The 17,717-nt window shown below is 37.3% G+C and overlaps 1 protein-coding gene across 1 annotated transcript in view; it reads right to left on the bottom strand.

Moving 5' to 3' along the window:
* Nucleotides 1–293: 293 nt before the first annotated feature.
* The window catches only part of LOC147654486 (receptor expression-enhancing protein 3-like), a 53,333-nt gene continuing 35,909 nt past the window's right edge, over nt 294–17,717 (bottom strand). Inside the window, exons 4-8 of the mRNA XM_086883776.1 lie at nt 17,436–17,556; nt 16,026–16,139; nt 8,753–8,900; nt 4,774–4,925; nt 294–4,029 (exon numbers count right to left, since the gene is read on the bottom strand). Of these exons, the coding sequence (XP_086739902.1) occupies nt 4,921–4,925; nt 8,753–8,900; nt 16,026–16,139; nt 17,436–17,556 (388 nt within the window). The 3' untranslated portion in view covers nt 294–4,029; nt 4,774–4,920. The remainder of the gene's footprint in view (nt 4,030–4,773; nt 4,926–8,752; nt 8,901–16,025; nt 16,140–17,435; nt 17,557–17,717) is intronic.

Below are 17,717 nucleotides of genomic sequence, written 5' to 3'. Positions count from 1 at the left end.
TTTGGGACATTGAGCAATTCAATTTTAATTCACTCTGAACCAAGCACCTAATCAAACCAGGTGACACTATAGTATGTTCAAGTTGCCTCTGGCAGGGTACATTTTATTTCAGCCTAAATCAGCTTCAAACTTGGGGGCAGAAAATCAAGAGTAGCTTAGTCATAATTCAACGAGTTTTAAAAGTTTCTCCAAACTTCAGATAGATTGTTTTTGTGTTTGAACCATTATAATAAGTAACAGAATACAGATTACATAGTGACTAGGTTTATAATAGTAATTCAGATAATAAAATATCCACTGCATCTTGCTCAAAGCAGTATTTATTAAAGACAGCATCAAGGTAAGTCAATGCATAATGAAGTTTCCATCCTACAAATATGTAAACAAGTTGACAGCAAGTTATTACTATAATATAAAAATTAAAGCTTACATTGCATTTTTTTAAAGCTACTACCTTCAGTCCAAATGTATATTCTGTGGTTTGTAGCATTTAACAGTATAAGTTCTTGAAAAATGTTAAAGTATTGCCTTTGCACATACATTTTTGTAGAAAAAATACCTTAAAATACCAACTTCCCATTAATGAAAGCAACACCAAAAGTAAAACATATTTTTGTCATGAACAGTACGTTGAATGCGCCCAGAATTTTCTCCACCATTCTCTTTTACTAAGTTACCTTCTATTTTAAAATTCATTATATTTTGCAAAATGTATATTGGATATTATTTGGTGAGTTTCACATAGCAAAGGAATTAGCAATATTGGCAATTACATTGTAATCAAAGTCCAGCCTAAGCTTATTTGCAGCTGAGGCCACCAGTTTAATCCTCATCTCAGACTGGGTATTTTAGAAGTACAGTAGGCTCTTGCTAAGAGAGCCGTCAGTTCAGATATATTTTGGAAAGGCTTCAAACCTTTATACGATTTAAATGGAAATACATATTCTCCTTTAAAACACTTTTAAACCCCAAGTCTTTGTTTAAGTACACCAGCAGTCCTGTTGGTGGCAGTCAGTCAGTTCTCAGAAAACACTTTTTTCAGAAGATTAGATAATTTGGCATGAACTACATTTTACATTCCAAACCCACAATGAATAATAAACATCAATTTTTAACATTTTTTTCAAGAAGTTTCCTGTAAGAGCTAGACAGATGACTTCTGCAGTTGCTAAGGCAAGAAAAGTTTGAAAATTTCCTGTAACTAAAGTTAAAAGATTGTAATATTTCAAACCCAAACTAAACTAAATTCAGTAAGGAGAACTATGTATCACTGGGATGAAAGCTAATCATGCCATTGTGTGCATTGTTAGCATCAGCTAACAATGAACAGTAAGAGGAAAAAAATTAAGATAATCCAGTGAACAAGTCTGAGGATGAATTCAAAGATCAAAATCAGTCTGAGATATAAAAAGAAAATATTTTTAGAGTTGGCTATTAGAATGAAGACAACAGCTAGGAAAACATTGAAGATTTGGTCATGTAAGATCTGAAAGAAGTACATTTTTATGCAAACAGTAATGAATATTAATAACACTGCCAGTTTTCCTAATTCCATGCAAGTTCCAGATAGAGGAGTGTTTATTTAGTCTTTATCACTACTGAGCTGGCAAGTTAAGTCTGCCAGAAGTTACAGCCTCAGGTACATAGAGACACATAGAGCAACTTCCTGACATGAGTGTGGTAGAGCCTAAAATACTTCAATGATCTCTAGTCCTAGAGATGGGGTAAAAACACAACTCCCCAAACAGGATCTACATGAACTTGTAACAGGAACTGTAATTCTGAAAAAATGGCTTACCCTACTCCTTCATGCAGGATTATGACTTGTAGAAAGAGGATCTTTTTTTGCAATGCTTGCTGGTAAAACAAGCATGATTAGTTATAGAAAAATGTGTCAGCAAATGCTCAGCTATACAGTAAGAGTGTCCATCTCAGGCCCTGGTTAGTCTACTATTCAGAGACTGGTGAGATGCAAATACAAGAGCTCTAGGTTCCTCAATTTCTTATGTACCTTAACATACAGACAAGCCTCAGGGAAACAGATGAGAAGCACAAACACTCCTGGGGCAGAAGTCCCACACTCCCAGGGAGGTTTTTTCTTGATCACTCCTTGCCTACAGCTCCTTAGAAAAGCTGGATAACTAGGTACAGTTTTGTTTAGGGGATGGGAGTTTTGCACTGTACTCATTTGAGAGACAGCAGCCTTCCTGTCTTCTGGTATCAAACTGTGTTTCTGAGTAAAGTATTGCAAACTTCATCCTTCTAATCACACATGGCCTGCTGGGACTTCTCACTAAAGCACCGAGGTTCCTCAGAGATGCTCTAAGTGCTGTTGCATTTTGAGCACAGCTTTGCACATGGCTTGCAGACATTTCCCACAGCTAGAGAGCAACACCACCAACAGCAGATGATTGTCAATACCTGGGGGAAGGTCTGAGGATTGAAGTCAGAGATCGAAGGATATGAGGAATCCATGCTATGTTCTCTTTGAGGCAAGTCACAAGGTCTGTCCCAAAGATACATAATAAAGTACTATCTGCAAGAAATGGGTTGTTTCTCCCTAAAGCCACAGTAGAAATATAGTCACACAGAAAATTAGAATCAGTCTAATTCTCAGAACTGCAGAAAATAATACCAAAGGTGACCTAAAAAAGTAATTTTGACAAATCACTGCATTGAAAGTCATTTCAAAATTAATCTCTGTGTAGATATGCCATGGGATTCTAGGTTATAAAATGATTCACTAAATCAACTAGATCTTTAGAAGAAGCTATTTATATGCAAATATTTTAGTAATAACTTTAGCAATAAAAAAAAAAGTACTACACAGACCATCTTAGAATCCACATATAGTATGAAATATACACTCATACATGTTCTAAAGTACATATATATAAAAATATATTTTTTCTTAAAGCAATGTAGAGCAAAACTAAACCAGGGCCTGACTAACCTATCATATATGACTTTACGGCAGCATGACTTGAACACACAGCTCATGGGCTGATAAGATCCCTGAGGTGCATCACTGGAATTGCTACAAGTTTTACTTACCACAATTTTAACCAAAATCTGACTTAAATCATGTTATATCTCTTTAGATGGAGGAAGACAGACACGAACAAAACAACCCACAAACAAAAAAAACCACCCAAAACCCCAAAACCACAAAACCTACGCAGCCCGGTAATACATAGAAAGGCACCTGATAATATCATTAGTAGCAGATATCTACAGCATCCTAAGTGTACTTAAGGAATCAAGATGAATTTTAAAAATATCATGAAATACAAGAATTGCTGGCATTCAAAATGTAACTCTAGCCTATGTAGCAAGTCACTAAAATGGCGTGCAGTTGTAAATCATTAAGAGTGTGCAAAACTATACAGTTTTGCATAAAGTGCTGTATGTACCCCAGTTTGCTAAGCTTGGCAATATGACACAAAATGATGAAGTTAAGGATGTATCCTACCTACCTCATCTTTCCTTTTCCTTTCCCACCATCACCCACTGTCCTTTAAACTGTACATTTAAAAATTACACAAAGGCCTTTTCAGGAATTGTAGTTCAGAAAAATGTTTCAAGTATATTTATCTTACAGTGTAAACTTGGGGACACTATGGTTCAATTTTCACAAGCTCTACATACTTACAGCTTCTCTTAATTCAATTTGATTTGCAATTATTTCAATCTGTTCAATACCTCTGGCAAAGGAGTATTTCCTATTACTCATTTTACTCCTATTTAAGGAGTGCTGAAATCCATGCTGTAACTTGTCCAGATTTAAATCTAAACATGACACAATTATAGAAAAACAGAGTAGTACTTTATCTGATCACTTGGGCTCACAAAACCAAGTCCTACCATATCTGTTCATACAGACTCATTCTAGGCATTGTACACAGATCTTTAACACTTGAATTCAAGTTACTATAGTACAGCAGTTGCTCTTGCAGGAATTGTGCAGTACACGTAAAAGTATACAACGGGTCTCTTCTTTACTCTGTATTTTAGTGATCCGTATCGTATCTGAGGGGAAAAACAAAATTATAATGAAGTACTAAGTCACATGAAATGGAAATATGATTCACCTCCCCACTAATCCTATTTAGCAAATGTCTTCCAATGTGCTTTGGACACCCGGTTTCACTAAGAGAATCTACCTATGACTGAATAAGATAAAGTTTCAACAGAATTGGGCAAGAAGAGTAAGTATCAATTGTTTTCCTGGAATGACCCAAAAACTTTTATGAGACTTCACAGAGATTTATACTGGAGTATCTTTAAATTTTGTGATGCATGCACTAGGATGCTAAGTAGGATCTTCTCTTTGTAGATCACAAAGAGTCAGGCTGTTTGTCTATGGCAACTAAAAAATTCTGAATATTCTTTATCTATTAAACAGCAGATGTTTAAGTGTGCACAACACACAGATAATATTATTGTTATCCATACCCCTTTCAAGGCGAACACTTCCTGAAATTAGGCTTGGTGGTGCCAAAATTAGCATTTCAAATACAGAGTCTGTTTCGTCTCCTCTCCCTTGCTCCTTGCTTCATTAATTTCATACATATATTTCCCCTAAACACATCAAACTACAAAAGCTCCAAACTTAGATATTGTTGTCACATGCTTTCTTCCCCATTTAGCATTCTGGAACCCAGTTATTGTTGACAACTTCTCCAATATTAAAAATAAAAATAAATTTCTGCACTAAGAATAATGCCAATATACACTGAAAGAACAAACTCAATTAACCAGGATTATACTTGCTTCTTCACGGCCTTTAATAGTTTTCACAGACTTCATACTCTGAGTTCTGCGAAGGCCTCTCGGAGCGAACATTTCATCCTCCGAATGTGTCCCCTCCATCTCTTCATCTGTTTTATCATCTCCAGGATTTTTTTCCAGTGGGGTTTTCTAATCTTTAGAAAAAAAATATTTAAAAAATAGTAGCTGTAACTTTTTGACTTCTAAGAAAGCAGCGATTTTTATCGTGATTTATGCTTTTAGATGATGTGCTTATTTCAAAACAGAAACATCTACTTTGCCACGAGTTTGGTGCTTCTAATCCTGCCACTTGGTTCCACATGTATGTAATGCAGTGCTTCTTCAGTTGTCAAGACTGAAATCACAAGTTTGCTGACATCTTCTGCTTTACACTGAACTGCAAAAACTTGAGTTAATATCTAAAGAAGTACCTAAGATTTTAGGACACAATCCACATGAGAAGGTGGTTACACTTATAATAAGCCTTTAAAGATCCCTCCCAATACAAACCATTTGATGACTTGCATTCATAGGATCTTTCTTCATACACTCATCCTCCTGCATTTTTAATACCAAAGCTTCTTTCATTTCGGTAACACACCAAAGTACTGTTAAGAGTTGTTAACATACTACAAAACCAGGACCAAGATTATTACCGAAGACTCTCACTAGAGGGCACTAACTGCTTAAAAATACACTCCGAAAGCTCCTTGGGGTCCAACAGCCCCGAATCTCCACCACAGACCTATCGCAAAGCTACCAAATCCAGTCTGATTCCTTCCTCCACTGAACACTCCTTTTATCCCAGAATCTACTGGCGGTAACACTCAGGAACACCTTTTAGACTCTAAACCAAATTTTATCAATGACCTGTGTACATTTTATCTTAAGCCAATATTTTATTTAGGCTTATCTAATTTTTTTCATCAATTTTTTTCCCTAGAAATTAGAATCACATCATCCATTCCACAGCTACTTGAGACAAACATTCGGTCATTCTCTTCTGCCATTTTAGAGGCAACATGTCTCTGCTTCCAGTACAGTTTCAATTAATCTTTTTCAACACAGAAGATTTGAATCACATCTCTTTCTCTGTTTCAGAGTAGCAGTGTTTGCAGTGACACCAATACTTTTTTATCTGCATTTGTAATACCTGATGCATCGGCATCCCATCTGCCTTTTTCACAGCAAGAGCACTGCCAGCTCAGCATCATCCTACAATCCACATCCTACAGCTAGGCCTTTTAAATCAATTTGCAGAGAACTCCTGGCCCAGACAAAAAATAAGATCCAGCTCAGCACAAGAGAATATTGCTACACAGTGTTCCTAAATCTATGTGTACTTTTGATCTTTTTTAAGTTCCTAATGCTGAAGAAAATTCAAAGAAAACATGAGAGGTGTATGCTAGATGAGACCAGGACCAGAAAAGATTAATTAAGTTCAACTAGCTGTAAGAAAGCTTTTTGACATTTGAGATTGAATCTCACAATCGGTGATTATTTATATAGTATAAACTGAAGAATTTTTTTAAAAAAAATTAGAGCATTTTAAAGCTATTTCAGATAGGTAAATAATGCTCTCTTACTGAGGAACAGATCCTGCACAACAGCTGCAGTGACATGATCTCTAGTGCAGCTCTTTGTGAATTCTTGGCTTTCTCTCTAGCCAGAGGCTCCAGTTCACTCTGCCCTGCACAGGATACCTTCTGGAAACTCCAATTCAGATTAGGTCCCTTCAGCTGGTCACCTATTCCTTAGAATGGGCTAGCACACTATTCATGAAATTCCTTGGACCCCACAAATGCTATCCATCCCCAAAATGGAGGGATGAGAAGGAATGACAGTCTTAGGTGAAAAGAAATAGCCCAGACCCACTTCTTTTGTGGGAAACAGCAGTTCCTATACATCACAGTCTTGCTATTTAAAAATTACGTAGTTAGCAGACCTTCAGCAAAACCTTCCTTCAAGCATCACAAGCTCAAGGGCAAAGTGATGATGACAATAACAGTATATGTAACATAATAATGAAATAATACTATCTTTCAACAAGACCATATATTGATCACCACACACCATCGTCTGAGTGTTAATAGACATCAGTCTATTATGACAACTTGATGCCTTTATTATTCGTATCACCATATACAATTTTACATTTTGATCTATTACTACAAACCTGGTGTTGTGGTTTTAAAGCAGTAACTAAAAAATCACTAGAAAACTTACTTATTTCTTGCTGCGAGATGTGGACTAGAACAAGAGCAAAACAGGCTTAAAACTTAAAAGGAATAAAGAAGGTTTATTAACAAAAACTACAAGAATAAGAAACCAGAATAAAACCTCCAGAACAACCCTTTTCTGGCTCACTACCCAACCATTCCCTTGTTCACATGACAACATAGAGACAAAAAGAACTCTTTTGTTTAAAACAGTCCCAATTCTTGCTAGAGTCTTTTCATCAGTCTTTGCAGAGAAACAGAAGTCTTCTTCTGCTACCTATGGAGTTTCTCACAAGAAAACTATTTCTTTTATAGCTTTCTTTTATAGCTCTGATGCCAGCTGCCTGGAAATTCTGCCATCGGTTCTCTCCTCTCGCTTCACATCACTCTGAGGTGTGTTATGCGTCAAATGAGTCTAGGGATGTCATTTTTAAGGCTGAGTTATTCAAAGGCAAAAGTTCTCTTCATGTGTCTCTGTGAGCTACTCTGGAAACAGAAGTGTTCTCTTTGCCTCTTAAAGGCTGCAAATCTTCAACTATTACTTCTCCCCCTCTGTTCCAGCATCTCACAGTACCACAACCACTTCACCATTTGCTCAAAATCCTCACTTTGAAACACTCCATTCCTCCCAATATACTGTCATGAATTAAAGTTTTTTTCAGAACACTACTGTCCATCTCCATAGCTTTAACAGAAAAATATTTCAGCTTATTAAAGCATCTTCTTCTTTCTCTACCTCCTCTGAGGCTTAATTCCTTTCTTCACTATCTTTGATAGTTTATAGGGTCTCTTTTACATGCTGATCACTTTCTCTCTCTGGAAAAAAGGATTAATCTGCAAGTCTCATCTGGGTAATGAAAGGGTTAAAATCTTGCCCAGGCCTGGTAGGTGGTTCTCTTATCTCTGCCAGAGCGGTGGCTAGAGATGTCTGCGATGGCCTCTCCTTACTTGGCAGTCTCTGGTAAAACTCAGCAGTGGCAGAAACTGCAACCGAGCCAGGGGAACTGGCCTGATCCGGCCTGGGCCTGCTCACCTCCCCGCCACTCCCCTCCGCGACCTTGTCTGGCCTGCTGTGGTGGAGGAGGAGGCTGAGCCGGAACCTGTTACTTCTTCAAAAGCCAGAAACCAAAGAGAACAAGAAATTCTCGGGTTTAGGTCTTAAAGTAGGTGTTCACAGGTTGATTTCACTTTTCAATGGTCAAAACCACTGTCAGTTCTCAGAAATAGCTAGTTATTGGTCGGAGAAAAAACTCCCATCAGCCTCCAGCAGTTTTAACTTCCCTGGCTCTCAAAGCTAATATTAAAGGTGAAGAACTTAATCTATAAAGCAGGAGATTGGGAATACTAGTATCATAAAGTCACCCCAGGACACCTGGTGAAGTAATTTCTATTAATTTTCTCTTTTATTTACTGAGCTTCCATATGTTTTCATGTTTAACTTCTTTTACATTTGTCACAGAAACACTACTTAATCATATAACGTTTGACTTCCAATTAAGTTTTACTTTGGTAATAAGTTCTTGTTGCCAATTGGCAATGACAGGAGTAATGAATACAGTGTGATTACACTGGGAGTGGATGAGAGAAGAAAGTCATTCAGGAAGAATTGAACTGCCATAATTTACTTTGAGTGTACTCTGTTTAAGTCTACTGGAGTTCTTTGAGGCCTTTTCCATTTAGAAAGAGGGTAAATGCATTTCTGCTCTTCCACTTTTGCTTTGGGTGAATTGTTCTTTTAGGCAGGGAAAAGAAAAGATACATACCTGAAGATTCACTTGCAGAGGCTCTGGTTTTCTTTTTAGCTTCTGGCAATGTCTGATAAGGTCTCTGTCCAACAGACTCATCTCCTTGTATAGCAGTCAAATCATGCATACTGAAACTTCTCAGTTTCTCAGTTATTGCACCTTGGCTCTGAAATACAACAACAGTATCTTTGGAAACCAGGCAGAGGTTTAACTTTGCTGCTCAGCTTGGGTTAAGATGTTTAAGCCCATGCTTCCTTGCTGCACAACAAAATACATTGAACATACACATGCAGCTGCTTTACATCTGATTTAGGTATTACTTTTACCCATGCTTAACTGTACATTGCTTGCAGATGACAAAGTTACACATGCTAGCAGCTTAATTACAAATGCTGCACTTCACTCCTTTAATCAGAGCAAATAAAGACGTGGGCGAGGGCAAGTGTTTAAAAGAAACACACATCAGAAATGTTAACTTCAAGCATAGCAGCTCAAGGTAGCATGACAGTAACACCTGCATTTTAAAGAGTATGGTTGAAGATAGTTTTCTTCTGCTATTTTATATTTTATCCTCCACAAATCTGAATAAAGTGAAGGAGAAACATGTTAAAAATACAATCTGTAACATTAATTCAAATAACTGAGAAACTGGCAGCACTACAAAAGGAGCTCCAGTTGACAGAAACTTGAAACTACAAACCAAAGAGGTCCAGTCTGGACTACAGGATAGCAAGTTCTCTTACTAGTATAGCTTCACTGACATAATACCAATGCAAAATCGAATGCTACACAGGAGAATAGTTAATCACATATGAACATTAAGTATTCCTTCTCCAATTGTCTTCACTTCTTTTCTGTATGGAACATATGGAAATTTCCCTGTTGGAAAGAAAGGTCATCCAGCAGCTCTTTCATCTTACATTAGATGATGTTACTACTAAAGCATTAAAGATTAATTTATTACACAAGCAACTAAAAGAATATGACCACGAGTAAAGTACTCAAAGTCATGTTAAAATAACACCTTATTCTTCCCTCTCTGGCAGAAGGCAAAAAATAACCATTTTAGGGAAAGGTTAACAAGCCTGTGCATGAATTCCACTTCAAGCAAGTGTTAAAATAGTTAATTTCATTCTTACAAATGAAGATTTTAAGTAAAATTCTTTGTTTGATCAGCATGTTAGCTAGCAGGAGCAGAAACCTGGGTACAATTCCATACAACTTTTTCTGCAACAGCACCAGCAGAAGGCAATTCTGGTGTTGCAGGCCACAGCCGTTTGTTCCCGCACTTATGACAACAACTGTTTGCCATTGGTAGACCAGCATACTGAATTATTCCATGCTAAGAATAGCCATGTAAAGTGAAGAGACAATTGAATGAAAGCTATTTGAGTTTGCTTGGGTACCAAAGGGCAGGAGGGAAAAGTGGCTGAAACCTAATTTTAATTTTCTAATGACTAGCTATTAGTACAGTATATAAAATTAACATAGTGAACAGAGTGCTATTTAAGCACAAGAAACCTATTATAATTCTTACTCCACCATTCATACATTGTCACCAAACAATAACAAAGAAAAGGTTTCTTGTGAGAGAAGTAGGAGCCTTAACTTTTCTCTCTCTTTCTACAAACTTGTATGATTACTCAGTTCTCAAAAACTTAAGTACAGCTTGCCTTTGAGTTAAAAATGCCCTATGAATGCTGTACAGTGTCTGTATTAAAGGTTATAGAAATTATGAAGTCAAATTGATTTCCCCAAAATGGCTTAAGACAGGTCTCCTAAGGTTCCTCCTAAGGCAGAAAAAATCCTGCCCTTCCACTACTCCACTTCTTGCACTGAAAAGCATTTCAAGTAAAATACATCAGGAACCAGCTATACTTTACCAGCTGCTAGGACATGGAGAAGAGGACTGGAGAAAGAACTGCTTCTTTTGACAAGTAACAGCTTACAGTATATACATTACTCTGCTATAGTATGAAGACTGTTCATCAGTCCATGTCCAATGCTTGAAGAGGACTTAAGTCTCAGTCACTGAATGCTGGTGAATATGTAAAATGGGCCTAGTTGGTTCACAGCAGAATCCATACAAATTCAGCACAATTCCACTCACCAAATGTGAAGAGTCTACTTAAAATAGTGACAGAAGCTGGTTTTGGCCAGCAGCAGAAGTATAGAAAGACACTTGTTTAGTTGCCCAGAAAGTTCATTCATCATGTGATATACTACAAAAAGACATTTGGAAATTGTATAGCAACTAAACATAACAACTAAAATACTAAGAATTCACATTACAAGCCTGTAGTTCTTATTCCACTGTAGATAAAGGACTAGATCCAAGCTAGGAACATTCAACCCTATTTTCCAGTGAAGCTTTTGGATACAGAATTTTGTTTTTCAAAGGGAAAAAAAAAGTCAAGGATGTGCCATAAAATAACATTGTGCCCTTAACCAAACTGCATGGTTGAGCTGGAGCTCCTGTGGCGCCTCAGAGAGGACGTAAATGGGCCCTTCGTTTCAGAACTACTTGCCAAGATGGAAAGTTTTACTCAAGTTACACACAGTTACACACAGAAAGCATTGAGAAGTTTGAAAGGATATGTATACAAATAAAGATGCAGTACACATGCCTGAGAGTCACAGTAGGAGTGGGAGTTGCACAACAACCGGACAGTCCCCATCACACATACTAACCCTATATAGATACTCCCTACAGTGCCTCCAGTCTCTATCCCACCCCTGGGAACATCCAGTCTAGCCAAATCAAGATTGATATCTACTTTAACTCCACTGCATAGACTGAAGGACAAATTCAAGGTGTTCTGTGGGAGTGTACATATCACTGTGCTTACACTGCATGTAAGACTTAAGATTCTTCCACCCCCACGCTCAAAAGCAGCTGTTAATTGCTTTCTGCTGAAGCAAAGCGTTCTGTGAAGATCTGGATTACTATCAGCTTAGGATAAAAGTCTGGCTGAAAAATATTAAATTCTTTCCTACTGCAGGAAATGTGTGATTAAATGTTCTCCACTGCAGGAAATGTGAGAGTAACATTGACATTTAAAATAATGCTTTAAGAGCTTTGATATTTTGTTTGAAAGGTCAGAGTTACAGCTTGAAAGCAACATGTTTGCCCTAAAAACTGAAATTCAGTTGTAGGTGGAGCAGAAGAGGACCTCCTGCTTCCACTCCCATGCCATGGATATGGCAGAAGCTGCCAGCTCTCCGCAGATATACACACTCCAAGATGCTGCTCAGGAGAAGATGGCAGAGCAGTTACCACTGGTGGCCAGTTATACTGACAGTTCCTGCCAGTAAGGAAGGTATACATTAGGTTGCACTCAGGCCAGAGGCTGGTGACTAAATTACAGCATAAAAGATTGAGACACATATATTTACAATGCCAGGGGAAGAAAAAAAAAATTTTAAAAAAATCACACAACTTAGCACTGAAATTTCTATGTATGCAAACACTGAAGAGGGATGAACTGTGAAGTCTGTGTGTTGTCTTAAAGAAAATGCAAGTCTTTGAGAATGATTTTTCTTCATTATTCAATAGCATTTCCTAAAACATACTAACCATTTTTTGGAGTCCACATTCATTAACAGTGACCAATGTGACCAATTAAAGTCATAATATGTTTTTAAATCAATTTTTAAAAATAAATAAAGCCTATTTAAGGGTCTCCTTTCAAGTCTACTCAGCCTCTGGTATGTTATTAGTATGCAGTCTCATCAGCTGACCCTCATAAATGAAATTACATTTTCTATTCTGTTATTGAGCATGTGCTTTTACAGTCTGTATGCTTAACCCAGGGAAGTAAACAAACACCACTTTGTCTGCCTCAGGGACTCTTTGTTCTTTAAATTGGACTTGCACCCCCCACTGGCCGGGATCACTGACAGAAGCTGCCTGCCTCCCTTGGACGAGTTCTCAATGGACTCTACAGCATGCAGTACCCACATTCTCAGCTCTTCTCTCCCTGATCCAATCCAAGCTGACAGGGAATGACTTCTGTTCCCTCTCAACGTGGAGAGGGACTCCTGTCCCGTGAATAACCTCTGCAGCATGACAGGCTGTCCCAGCAGGGAGGAGGATGAAAGCAGTACTGCTCCCCATAGTGATACTGGCTGTGTGCCACAGCTGGCTGCAAGATACCTCCTTCCTCTGCCATGTCCTGAGTGAGAACAAGGGGAAGTGTGAGCAAGGCCAGGAGAATAACAGTCAATTAGCAAAAGGGCAGCAGATTCAGGATGACTAGAACACATTCAGAAAACACAGCCCTCAAAACATATTATCATCACCAATAACACTTTACAAATTAACACTATTTGTGTAACCCCATAAGCTGTGAAATACCCCCCGAGTATTTCACAGCTTAATTAGCAGTCCCCCTGCTCATAATGATAAAGACACCAGATTTCACTAGTAGCTCAAGAAATCTGAATGCATGGGTTGGCAGAAATTGAAACACAGAGGTAACCATCATCTCAGAAGACCTGAAAAACAGAGGAGTATGAGATGTATCCAAGTATGAGATGTAGCACTGGAACCTAAGCGCTGTGAATATAATTCCCCCAAATCCATAAACAACTGAGCTATTGAGGTATCTTGTTTTTGATTCCTTAACTAATAAAAATTTCCTTATATACAAATTCAGCACAGACTATCATCTCTAAATTTCCTGAAATCAGGATTTCACAAAGATTTGTTTTCTGACATGCTTATTTAACACTATTTTGCTCATGTATTTAGTAGGTTTTGAAACACTACATTTTATATGACCAGTGGCTAACTAGTACCAGCTAAAAATACAGTATGAGAATGTAAGCTATAAGTCAATACTCTTGCCAAATACATTTAAATTTAACTATAGGGGAGAGGGTTTAAATCTATGTCAAATTTCAGTAGACTCACCTGGCTGGCTGCTCCAACCTCCCTAACAGAGCCAGCATTACCTTTTAATGGTAATCCCCTATTCCTTTGACAACCCTTGAAGAAAATCACTCTCTTCCACATTTGATATTCAAAATATTTCAGTAAGTTTCCAAGCCATTTTTAACACCCTCCTAAAGTCACTATAAGCAGTTTTCTTGGACACTTTAGTGTCTTTTGACATAGGTTTAATCTTGCACATGTTTAGCCTCTCCCCCTCTCCTAATTTGAGATCTGCTATGTCAGAATAAGTATGTGTGCTCTATTTAAAAAAAAAAAAAAAAAAGAATAGTGGTGAAAGTGTGTCCTGATCCCACTACTTCAATTCAATTCCTGAAATCATATAGCATGCTCCACCAGCTCTTGGTGAAGGGATAATAATTTCACCTGCTAGAGGCAGCAGTTAACTCTTGAAAAACAGGGAACAAAATCAAGAACGCATGCATTGTGTCCATTTGCTTGCATGAAGCAGGCATGCTCAGCATTTTGGAATGACAAACATAAGAGGCTTAACATGCCAAAATAAAGATTTTATTTATTTTTTTTTCAGTGAGTCTTCTCTTTCATCTGTTTAAAAATCGTGCCTATTTTAGGTCTTGGTATTGTGGTGGTTTTTTTTCGCAAGCATCTGATCTGCACTGAACTAATTCTGTACAAATATTCATGAGCGTGTTTAACAAGTTTTAACAAAAAGAGCAGGCATCTTGCGAGTCACAGCTGAATAGCAATGAAGTCTAAACATAGACATTTCAGAAAAAGTTATTCATTATTTCAGAAAAGATTGAGGAGATATTGGTGTTATTTATTTTACAGTACTTCAGTTACACCCTAAAAGTTACCACAGAAATATCCAACCATAGCCAAACATGAAGAACACACACAAATCCTAGGAATCCTTACAGGCGCTTCTTCTAATAAATTTGTAATGCAAAGAACTTGAATTTTAGCATTTAGCAATTAAACTTGATTTCCCCATAGAGCACTTTGGGTGTTTGCTTGTTGGGTTTCCTTGGCTTGTTTAAATAACCTATTTTCACTCTGGATACTTTAATTCCTTTGGTGGTGCATTCTATTGCATTCAAAATTATTTCATGTCTTAAGGCATTATTAAGAATTTGAATAATGAAGAAGAAACCCACAGTGATCAAATGCAATCACTTTCTCAGTATTTTAGGCTCATTATGACCATATTTTAAAACAAAAAGTTACAATGCTATACCAGCCACATGCATCTTTAAGAACAGAGAAAATGAGCAAACAAGATATACACGACTACTTTTCCAAAGCTTTTTGAGGTAGCACGTAAAAGTGTAGTTTTTAGGAATGTCTTTTATTTCTAATGCAGAAAGTTCACATAGAAGCCCAGACATTTAAGTTAATGCCAGCTGTACATACTCGACTTTGACAGGCAGGGATCTCTTCGTTGTTTTCTGTTATCTACAGACAGTGTTCAGGTTTTCAGTGCTGTTACTATGAGCACAATGGTTCCATTTATTCCCAGGAAGAAATTAATCATGATTGCCTTAAACCTGTGATTTCACTTGGACATACAACTTTTTCTCTCTATACCTTTTATTTTTTCTTTTTTTCTTTTTTTTTGTGTGTGTGCGTGTGTGTGTGTGTGTGTGTTTTGGTTTGAATTACTATTAGGTAGGATACACATGGTCTGAAGTATATTCCCTTCAGTGGTGCACAAATTGGTTACAATCTTACATATTAGCCTGTATTTTGTCTTTCTAGACCCAGAGCCGTCTGAAATATTAAAGGTAGTGAATTTTTGCGGGAAGGTAATCTAGAAAAAATGACAGATTACTTCATAATTTAATGGCAAATCCATGGCAAAGAAAATGTATTCTAAACACCAATAGGCAGGCTTATGCTTAGCATAATAATTTAATAATTCACTCAAGTTGCAAACAGGTTAATTGTGTCAAGATAATTTTTATCGATGGTAGTAGTCCTTCATGCCTAAATTCATTATGTGGCATTACCTCAGGATGATTGGAGAAAAACAGCAGAAAAGCCAGAAGTCCTTTAAAAAGTTTGTTTACCAGTAAGAAAGCACAACACAGACAGAAAAGAAACAATGGACATCTATGTTAAAAGCCTGCACAGAAAACTGAATGGTAACTTTTGAATTTAGAGTAAATTGATCCTCATAATCCAAGAAATAACTGCAAGCCATCTTAAACAAAAAAACAACAAACGTACTATGAGAAGAGGGCTGCAAGCCTTGAATTGTGTCCCAGGATTTCAATACACTTGCAGAATTTATCTTTTTTATATAAGAGTGGTAAATCCCCAGTGCAATGACACTGATATCAAGCTCAAAAGCAATTAATGCAAGCAGAAACTTACCTTTACAGCTGCTGTCACTGCAGCAGTTGCTGCCAAATTCAACTCCTGCCTTCCAAAATTCACCATGGCCTCATAGCCTCTTTCTTTGGCTTGGACAATGTACTCATCAATCTCCTAAAAGAAAAACGTATTTAAATTTTAGAGTGCTGTTCATAAGAGAGCAAAGTTACCCCACAGTATTATTTTCCCATCAGTAAAGGAAGACAGAAAAATATTTAAGAAAATATTTAATGGGATATATCTTTGTATACAGGTGTTTTATTCATTACAACTCTCTCATTAAAAAAATTATTATATGTGGTCAAACAAGAAGATAAAGTACATCACTTCAGTACAGCTCAGAAACGTTGCAAAATGTTCCTTAGAGAGTGTAAGCTTAACTTGTTGGACAGAAGTTCTTCAAGAAATATCATGCATTTCAAGAAATAACATCATCTTACATGAAGAACTCAGTCAGCTCCCTAGAAAGGTAGAGTCAACTTGCAAAGAACTTCCAAACCCACAGCTTTGAAATAGTTAAGTACCAAGGACAAAACAGTTACGACATTTATCTCCAGCTCTGGTAAATGCCTGGAGTTGAAGATAAAGACTGCAAGGTACTTCCCAATAGTTTGGAGAGTACAGGGAAGTATCCCTCTAGCTCACAAAGTTGCAAGTTGTTTATTGCACAACATTCAGAATGTCAAGATACTTGCTCTGTTCCTATCAGTGACAATCTTACTACCTGCTTTACCTAATAAAGGCCAAGCCTAGCACTGACCTTCAGGAATGCTCTTTTCTGTAGTGTGAGGTTTCTCAGTGCTTGTCTTCAGACCTTTGCTAATTGCTCTTTCCCCTCATCCAAACAGGATGCTGAAAAAGAGCTAAGCAGAGCTGTGTCCCTGTCATACTTTGATTAAAGCAAACCATCTTCTGGCTATTTTTATGTTTGGGTATTTACTGCTGCAGACTGGTTTACCCTTTAAACAAGTCTCTCCTCTTGTCAGTTTGCGAACCAAAAAAAGTCATTGATGTCAATCATCCTGAGGAGTGTTATTCCTCATTTATGCTAGAAAAAAATGTTAACATTAACAGCTTTTAGTAAAGCTGTGTTCATACATTCACATGCTTGCAGTAGAAAGTTAAACTGCATCACTTCCACTTAACTGGGCTCCTCAGAGTGCATCAAGTAGAGCAGGGCACACGAAACTCTCATGTTAATAGGAAGCAGGACCTGGTCTGCTCAGGCAAGTTAAACAAAAGCATAGACATGGACAATCATGTGCACTTGCTTCCGCTAGTCCAAATTCATGCTGCCTGGCAATACAGTAACAAGCTGCTCTGCTCTTATACTGTATCTAGCAACAGCTTTTATTTCAGCACATGTTGTTTCCATATTAGGCATTAAAAATCTGAGAAGTTATTTCTTACCCTTTCTTTAGAAGAAAGCAGTGGGTGGAGGAATTTTCTGTAGATTAAACTTGTCCCTCTAGTATATGGGGAAAGGAGCCAGGTAACAAAAGCTATCTTCAATTCATAGTACAGTGGAAAGCTACAGACAAGTTAAAGGTTGCACAAAATTAACAACTGCAGTAGAAAATGCACAGTAACTAATCTTTATAAAGAGATCTATTAAAAAACCACAATTATATTAGCATTTAGGATTCTTCAAATACAAGAAGTTACATCAGACAGAAATTAAATGAGTTACGG

Source organism: Cyanistes caeruleus, chromosome 3, assembly GCF_971803275.1.
Source record: "Cyanistes caeruleus chromosome 3, bCyaCae1.hap1.1, whole genome shotgun sequence".
Classification (NCBI taxonomy): Eukaryota; Metazoa; Chordata; class Aves; order Passeriformes; family Paridae; genus Cyanistes; species Cyanistes caeruleus.
Note: the sequence above shows the minus strand (reverse complement) of the source record. Positions and strands in the feature narration are given on the sequence as shown.